At 36.9% G+C, this 9,471-nt stretch overlaps 1 protein-coding gene across 1 annotated transcript in view; it reads right to left on the reverse strand.

Annotated features, from left to right (window-relative positions):
• dcun1d2a (DCN1, defective in cullin neddylation 1, domain containing 2a) overlaps positions 1–7,010 on the reverse strand; it is a 9,958-nt gene extending 2,948 nt beyond the window's left edge. The window contains exons 1-6 of the mRNA XM_024286246.2: positions 6,854–7,010; positions 5,493–5,709; positions 2,029–2,197; positions 1,691–1,821; positions 1,526–1,608; positions 34–130 (exon numbers count right to left, since the gene is read on the reverse strand). Of these exons, the coding sequence (XP_024142014.1) occupies positions 34–130; positions 1,526–1,608; positions 1,691–1,821; positions 2,029–2,197; positions 5,493–5,709; positions 6,854–6,856 (700 nt within the window). The 5' untranslated portion in view covers positions 6,857–7,010. The remainder of the gene's footprint in view (positions 1–33; positions 131–1,525; positions 1,609–1,690; positions 1,822–2,028; positions 2,198–5,492; positions 5,710–6,853) is intronic.
• Between the last annotated feature and the right edge of the window lie 2,461 nt (positions 7,011–9,471).

A 9,471-nucleotide genomic window follows, 5' to 3' on the forward strand; every position in this document is an offset into this window, starting at 1 on the left:
ACGGGTTCCTCTGGAGGATGTTGTTGTGCTCACCTTCCTCGTCATAGTTTGACATGTCGTCTGCAATCATGTTACCAAAGTCCAACAATAAGTTCCATGTGTCCTTAGGGATGGATCGTTTATGGTGTTCCTGAAACAGCAGAAATCAGTCTGAACAACAACCAGGACTAAAACTAACACGGAGCTTCATTGATTGATGAGTCCATCATTGTGTTCTCTGTAGTGGTACCCAACCTTCTAATGTCAGTCAATATTTTTACCTATTGGTCTGTATGAGACTCAAGTGGCGTCCATTTTTTTTTTTTTTCCAGTTTCCCTGAACATTTGAAGGTAAAGTGCATCTTCATCTACTGTAAAAAATATCTGCAGCTGCTTTAAACTACTTGACGTGTGTCAAGAAAGGGTTGGATGTGATGGATTTTCAAAATAAAACTTCCTTCAGCATCATATCATAAATAAAACATTAAAAAAATGATACCAACTGTCCCACAGACTGGTACCAATCTGCAGTTCAGGGGTTAAGGGCGATTGCTCAGAAATATTTTGTTTTTCTTTTTTATATATATAACCTTTATTTCATCAGGCAAAACATTAAGAACAATTTCTTATTTACATTTATATTATATATATATATATTATATTTTTTAGCTTATTCATTTATTCATTGTTGAATCAGATTTTTTTCTAAGAGTTAAAATCCTTTTTCTGCAGTTTGTCCAGGGGCAGCCTGTGGAAAATTTGAGAAACTTGTTTCTCCTCTGATGTTTCTCATGTCGTCAGTTGCAACATCACCTCCCTGCTGGCTGCAGGCATAAACAAGCATCGCTTTACAAATAAACAAGCGCTGAAATTATGAAAAAATGTCAGATTCTGGATCCATAAGAAACTAATAGTCTAAAATCTCTAAGTCTTATTTGCCGAATTCATGATAGTCATGCGACATGAACAGCATCAATTCTGTCAGGAAGTGTGACTCTTCACTCAGGACATTGTTATAACTGCAAATGTTTTGGTTTTCACCTGTTTCTTGGGCAATACAAAAGAAATACTGACATAAAAAAGTCAAACCTGACAGAAATTCACACCAGTACCATATTTGAATGTGTTATGGAGTGAATTGGTTTGTGCTTATTCACATAATTATGATTTGATGAAAACTGTAATTGCAAAAAAAAAAAAAAAATTTTTCTAAAATTTCGATAAAGTTTTTTAACGGAAACGCAGTTATAGATGCACTAGAAGAGGAATCTGGGAAATCACATTGTTTGGTTTTTAAAGAACTGATTCGTATAATGGAGCAGAAAATATGTTTTTAGCTCCAACAAACAAGCAAGACCTGTTACGTCATCTTTAAGAAGCTCTTCTATCCTCCACTGGTTACCTGTAATCATTTTTGAACTGGTTATGTGCATAAAAGACACGTGTCCCACCCATAAACAGTCAGACTGCCACCTCCCCACTAGTTAGATTTGAGTGTAAATGTTTCTAAAAGTCTTTAACACTTCAGTATGTTGATGTGACTCACCAAAAGGAATCTATTCCAAAGATCGAGGAACTTAAACCGTCCTGACAGAACCAGGTTCCAGTAGGCCACGGCCATTTCTAAATCTGTGGGGAAATCACTGAAAACAATGAGTGGGCTCCGTGAAGTCCGTCAGCCATTTTTATTTTACGATGCGACTCCACATACCTAGACCCTTTTGTCCGGGATTTTTGGCAAAATTAAACGTGAATTGGTAAAAGTCCTTGAATTTCCCGCTGTCTTTTAGTTCCTGCTCTAACCTTGGCAAAAGGGCCTTCAATTTTTCTGGACTGTCACACCTGAAAGTCAAACAAACATGTTTACGTTCAAAAAAACATGATGGTCACTTGAGTCATGTCGCTAATAACAAACTAGCTAAAAGTGAAGTTCACACAGTGTGGGTGGCTCTATATTTAGGCCGCCTGCTCTTCCTGGAGCTACACGAGAGAGGACCAGCATGTGAAGACACTTCGGGCATGTCACGCGCTGCCGACGTTAGCACTCACCCCAGCTCTGTCATTCCATCCAGGAACTCCTTCTTGGTAAACTCGCATTGAGTGGCAGCACGGAATTTCCACGCAACGACCAGAACGGTGATGCTGGCGGGATCCAGCGAGAGGTCGTCACAGAACTGCTGGATCCCATCGATGCCGATCTTATTTTCATCCTGAGGATCTATTGAAGGAAATACGATGGATTCACTTTAGTCTATTTCAGGGATTTGCATTCATGACCTTCTTTTTTTATATATAACATGAATGTCTTTTTTTTTTGGCACGAACAAAAGCAAAAATATAAAACCAACCTAGCATCTCTCAAAATGTGATTTTTTTTATTATTATTATTTTTTTTTTACAATTGACAAAAGCTCAAAAAAATGTATTTTCAAAATAAAAGATCCTTTGTACCAAACCGGATCATCTCAGTGCAGCTCTGGGCAGCTAGTAACCAATATTATTAAGATAATGTCTGCTTTTAACTCAGAAAAGATCAAACTTTTTCTTTTGAATATAAAATCTGTTCATTCTGGAGGTAGCGTTGATCAAACAAGACGTCTTCAGGTCAACAGGATGTAAAAAAATACATAGTTTATCATCTATGTGAACTTCAGACATCAATTTATACATTTAACTAATCTAAATTAAATAAATGCTAATTAAGTAATCCTTACTTTAAAAACTTCCTATTTTCTTCTTCTTTTATTCATTTTTTTGTTCTTTTTTTCCTCTTTGTCCTCAGCAGTCTTACACTGCTGGTTTTGTTATTTTAGTTTGAGGTTGGTAGTCTTAGTTTGCAGGCTTTATTTATTTGTTTTCATTTTTCCTTCTTTTTTCTTCTGACTCCAACAGTCGACATGGCTGGATCAGCAGTCTCTAACTTATTTTATGTTTGTCCAAGGATCCACCATGGAGATAAAAGACCACATGTGGATCTGGAGCCGCAGGTTGCAGACTCCTTATCTATAATAAACCAAACAGATCCTTCTGGAACAAGGCGGTAATTAGGAGAAAATCCCAATAAACTTATAAAATGTCACTGCGTTTACGTCCTTAAAGACTCACTCAGATGAAAATGGTGTTTTAACATGTTCTTGTTAAGCTTAAAATTACATTTCTGAGTTTGTCTTTATTCAAATTGTTGTAAATCAAGTGAAGACAAAAAAAAATGTATTTGTGACCTAATAGATTCTGGAGCTCCTTGCTCCTCTCCATTCTGGTACATCCACTTACCAACAGATAGATTCATGTACGTCTTTGTTTTCCTCGTCTGAGCTGGAATCTGATTTAAAACTGTACGGCTCGAAAGCTCAGATATTGGTCGCCATTTCTGTTGCACCAGTAAAGTTAGGTTGGGGGTTTGAGAGGCTGTAAGCTAGAGGGAGAGCATGTAAACAGAGAACTCTCAGATACAGTCCACAACTCAGAGGTGAATTTCTCATTTCTGCAGAAATTTTGACCTAGGAGTCTTTTATTTTGGCTAAAAATGGCATAATCATAATTAAAATACCACTGGGATGATCAAATTAATCTTCAAGAGAGTTCCTACAAGTTTCTTCAAGTTAAAATGAAGACTTTTTAAGACTGATTCAATCAAGGCCATGCATTGCATATAAAAAATATATAATAACTTATTTTAGCATATTTCCAATTTATGATCAAAACTGGAGCTTCTTGTCTTGTTTGTGGTCTGTGTCGTGATGCTTTTGCACTTCTTCTTTCTATTCTTTTTTCCAGCACTCGACAGTCAGCACACTGGTGCATAATGACTGGTTCTGCTGCTGTTTATTTCTATTATTTCATTAAAAATAATCATGGATAAAAAAAATTACAATTTTGACAAGAAATATGAAACTGAGAAGTTTAAAGCAGCACCATTTTTTAACCCTAGAGTTTTATTGCTGGATCAAGTCTCCAGTATCATTATTATTATTATTATTATTATTATTTTTAGGAATTTTTTGTTCTCAAATTATTAATTTTTCAGTCATTTTCAAGCATGTTTTTAGGATCTTCCAATGTTTGTATTTTCCATTTTGTTACAAACACCACAGTTGAAAATAAAAATACAACTACTGTAATTTATCATTTGTTGTCATATTTTGATCTATTTTTTTATGACAAATACTTTTTATTGGGTATATTATATCAGATAAAAGTTACCCAGCAAAAGTGTTGGTTGTAACTTTTTATAGTGAAAGTGTTCTAGAGTTAAGGTCATATTTCAAAATTCAAGATTTTTTTAGTGTTATTTCCAAATTCATATATAAATTGAGTGTTTTAGGACCCAGTGGGAATCCTGTTTAAGGAACTTCTGTGTTAAGTTTTCACTAAAACATCCCCAAAATCAACCTCCCAGCTCACTTTAATCACTGCTGATTAACTGGATTTTATTTTAGCCACATTCTGTTGTTGATCCCTGAGTGATTGAACAACCATCCCAGACCATAACACTACCGCCGTTAACTCTGTTAACAATCTTTTCTTGCCCCAATACCCCATTCACTCTGAAAAAACAATAATCTGGATTCATTGGACAATTTAGAAACCTGTCTTAAGATAAAGCTTTGATTTTGTCAAAACTTCATAGGACCAAACACTTCTGACTCATAACTCCTGAAACCTCGAGAACTGAACAAACTTTAACTTAAAGTTAAAGTTCCAATCGTCTTTGATCTATTTTAAAAGTGTTCTCAGTGTTCTTTTAATAATGATTGTGCTGTTTTAAGCAAAAATCAAACATCTTGTGTCGTTTTTTTAGGACATAGTCTCTGCAGAGCGGCAGGAGTTCATCAGAAATTCACCTCTGAGTTGTGAGGACTGTTTAGTCGTGGAGTAGCCCCGCCCCCTTCCCAGCACCAATATGTTTACAGTCTCTCCCGCTCCCCTCAATACCCCAACTTAACATTTCTGATGCAATAAAAAAGCGAATTAAATTAAATTATAGTTTTCCAGCCTTAAGTTTTGATCCAGATTCCATCTCAGACGAGGAAAACAAAGACGTTCATGGATCTATTAGTCTGCAAGTGAAGCCAGTCCTACGTATTTTCTACGTCACAAACACAATTTTTTAAACAGCTTTTTTCGTCTGCTACTGATTCACAACAATTTCAATAAAGAAATATGAAAAAATGCAATTTTAAGTCTAATTTTCCTAATATATGTCCAGAAAAATGCCACATAAACATGTTTAAAAACATTATTCTCATTAGAGTTTGTCTTAAAACAATTGAATGATTTTCATATACAATTATTCTTTTTTGTCATTGTTTCGTTGTACTATCTGTCTCTTCCATGGTTGATATTTAATTTTTAAATAAAGTAACAACTTTTGGTTGGAATAAAATCTTTTTATCACATCAGTTCAACTGTAAAACTTGTTACCAGGCATAAAGGAGGCTTTTATATATGACCCAACTTAAATCCTGTAGAGATCTAGAATGTAAAGACTCAGAGGCAGAAACTCTGCTTGCCTTTATAGCGATTGTAGAGCTGCTCCAGCTTTTTCCGGTCCACCGAAGTTTTCATGGATTCCTTACAGTAAAGCTCTGGATTCTGAAAGTAGTTATCTGTTGCGACTTCTAGTTTCCAGTCATTCTGCGTGAGGCAGTACACAGCTGTCTTCTCCCCAGCTTGTGTGAAGGACATGAACTGCCGTACTTTGTCCCTCTGCGAAGACTTCAGCTTATGCTGTACAATCACAGGACAGGGGCTGTCAGGCACGGGCGCTATCACGGCGGGGAACACGGACCACAGCACACAGAAACACACCGACACGCAGACGAAAACACACACTGAAACATAAACATCTACAGGCATTCAGGCGACAGTGAGATCAAACATCCTCTGAACTGTTATAGTTCAGAAAAGTTAGGGCATCGTGCGCTGAGCCCGACGCAGACACGTCAGGGATATTCAAAGCACATGGTGTACTGAAGATAACTACAGTCATGGATGTAACATGAGTATGGAAATGGGATGCCATCACAAGGACCTGGAGGTGCAACAAGTCTGGAGCGTAACACAATCACCAGGCCAAAAATAGCAGTATTATATAAAAAGAAATGTACAGTATAGGAAAAGTGCAGAAAACAAATCAAAATCTGAACTAATTTAGTTCCAAAAGTGTGTTTAATGAGTTTAATGTCTTGTTTATATTAGAGTTTCTGCAGTTTAAATATGTAGATATTAAATTTTGGGCACATAAATACAACAAATCAAAAGTTTTGCATTTGAAAACCCTCCATTCAGCTGTCAGCAGTGATGTCCTCCAACCAGCTGCAGCATCTCAACATACCTGGAGAGTCTGATTCACCAAGAACTCCAGCAAATGACGACTTTTAATTGTAATAAATGCACTAAAAAGGTCAAATAAAGCCCGAATGAGTGATGCTATCCATGCAGCGAGGATTATTGTGCAACCTGAAGGTAACGTTGGGTTAGCATCAACATACCCACAGCTAGTGAGTTCCACTGGCTAATGTTAGCCGGGTTAGCTCGGAGGTAATGACATTAATGAAATCTTGAACAGACTACAATGTCAGCGTGCTGAAGGCTGTGTAACGGGTGGATGCGTGTCTGTCATGAAGGTCCAGCGGCTGACCCAGTCACAGCCCGGGTTAGCAGACTGCCAAAAAAAGGGACGTGTGGCTAATGCTAGCTGCTCTCAAAATATCAACTGACCTTCGGTAACAGCAGCGATTATCAGAAACTGAGGAGTGTAGGCTAATCTAAACGCAGCCCGTCATGTAGTGTAGTCTTATAGGAATATTGATAGGAAACGGAATTGGCATGCAAGCCACTGCATGGGTTTGTGTTTATTTTGGTTACCTACCATTTTTACACCCGCTGTTTGACCAGGTTGGTAGCCCGACTGTTGCTCCGAGTGCGCATGCGCAGGAGAAGTTGCTGAGCAGCGATCGGAGGATTCAGAAGAAGAGGAGCAGCTCCTGCACTGGAGCGATGCTCACCATCCAGCCTGTCCAGAACCGAATTTACCTCCAACCCGAACAGCAGTTATACCAAAATGAAGGGAAAAAATAGATACAGAAATAAACTAACACAGATCTGTCTGTTTAACCATCCATCGTTCATGCTGACATACATCCAGAGGTATGTTCATGCACATCATACATACATCTATTCACCATATGAACGTCCATCCATCCATCATCCATACATCCATACATCCATCCTCCCATCATCCATCCCTCCATCCATCCATCATCCAACCTCCCATCATCCATCCATCCGTTCATGCTGACATACATCCATAGTTCATGTACATCATACATACATCTATTACATCTATTCATCATATGAACGTCCATCCATCCATCCTCCCATTATCCATCCATCCATCCATCCATCCTCCCATCATCCATCCCTCCATCATCCATCCATCCATCCATCCCTCCATCCATCATCCATCCATCCATTCTCCCATCATCCATCCATCCAGCTAACAATCCATCCGTCCATCCATTCATTACATCCATCCATCTGTCCCTCCATCCCTCTACCATCCATCCACCCATCCATCCATCCATCTTTCCTTCCATCCCTCTATCATCCATCCATCCATCCATCTTCTCATCATCCATCCATCCATCCATCCATCCATTCATCCATCCATCCATCCATCCATCCATCCATCCATCCATCCACCCATCCATTCATCCATCCCTCTATCATCCATCCATCATCCTCTCATCATCCATCCATCCATCCATCCATCCATCCATCCATCTGTCCCTTCATCCCTCTATCATTCATATAAAATAGATTTATGAACATTATTAATAAAGTTATCTTTAATCCAGAAAGACTGGAAGCCATTTGTCCATTTTTGTCCCAAATCTAGTTCCTGCTCTCTGTCAGTGAGCCACGTTTGTTATTCTCCCTTTTGAATATCAAGGATTAGTCAGCAACACAAAAAATGGGACTTCAGTGCACTTTGGTGACGTTTGAGCAGAGTTTTAGAGTTAGTCTGAAAGGAATATAGAAACCGAGATGCATAACTAGAAATGTTTGTTATTTAAAAGGAAATGTATAAAAAGTACTTATGTAATTGTCGTGCATTTTAGAATGAGCCTGTGTGACTTCAGAGAGCTTCACCATCTTTATCAAACACAACAGTTCTATCCTAATGATAAAGATAAGAAGGTTGTCTGTCACCAAACTCAAAGTGGGAGCTGGAGCCACAGGAAAATGACCAACCAGTTCTAACTTTAGAAACTCTAAAAACTCAACAAGCAAATAATCAGCACAAAATGTCACTTTTAAAGTGTGATATAGTTATTACTTCAAATATCAGATCACAACATTTAATTTATATAAATATTCAACAAAACATCATTCATTTAACCCCAATACAACACTCATACATTTTAGAACCTAATTTAGATTATAGGACATACGACTACTTGTTGTTCCCATAGAGCTTTAGAAATATCTGCGTTTAGCAGACGAAGAACTGAGCTCAGTTTTATCTTATAAAAAAATGAGTCCGCCCATCATCAAGTTTTAATAACTCAGCACACATTGAGCCCTTGATAACCTATCTGTGAATGTGCAGCTTTCTGTACTCCTCACTGCTGCAGCTAGTTTGATGCAGCATGAGGCCCCACTGTAATGAACTGGAACAGTGTAGCACAAATAAGCTGTAACAAGCATTTCTAAGGTTCTGAGCTTAAATTAATATAAAGATATGTAGAAAAAAATGGATGTGATTGCATTTGATGAGTCCTTCGGGTGATATTTGGTATTTTCCTCTATTCTTACATTTTTTTCTTCTTGCAAATGTTGCTGTAAATGCAAAAAATGACTGATTTAAAAAACATGATTAACCTGCATAAATGCAAAACACATACAGATTAGAAGAGAGTGGGGCTTAAGCTTTGAATAAAAATAAAGAAATAAAAAAAAAAAATAGAATTTTGGTTTTCATTGTAATAAAATACCAAATTCCTAAACCTTATTGAGAAACAACCTGAATGCTGCAAGTCTTTATTACAACCTCCTTTATGTTTCAGGAGAGGTGTAAGAACCTTTTTTAATTATTTAAAACAACCACAATAATAAAACTTTTGTTACCTTTTCATTAAAAACTGAAACATTAAGAAGACTATAGAAAATTGTCAAACGTGCTTTGAAAAAACACGTTTGATGTTTGAAACTACACAATAAAAGCATCAAAAAGCATGACTATGTAATATCTTTTATCGATTTAACTTAATTTTTTGGCTGTCCCTATATATAAATTGAAATTATAACTCAGGCTCAAGATTAAAATGTCAAAAAGAAATAAACTCTTTTTTAAATAAATTTTCAACCTTAACTGAGTTAAAATAAAGAACTACTTTCTCTGTAAGCCCAGCAATCACAAACTCTTCACCAGATGGAAACTTTCTTAGAATGGGACAAAATAATAATAATAATAATAAAAAAATT

The sequence above is a fragment of the Oryzias melastigma genome, linkage group LG21, assembly GCF_002922805.2.
Source record: "Oryzias melastigma strain HK-1 linkage group LG21, ASM292280v2, whole genome shotgun sequence".
In the NCBI taxonomy this organism is placed as follows: domain Eukaryota; kingdom Metazoa; phylum Chordata; class Actinopteri; order Beloniformes; family Adrianichthyidae; genus Oryzias; species Oryzias melastigma.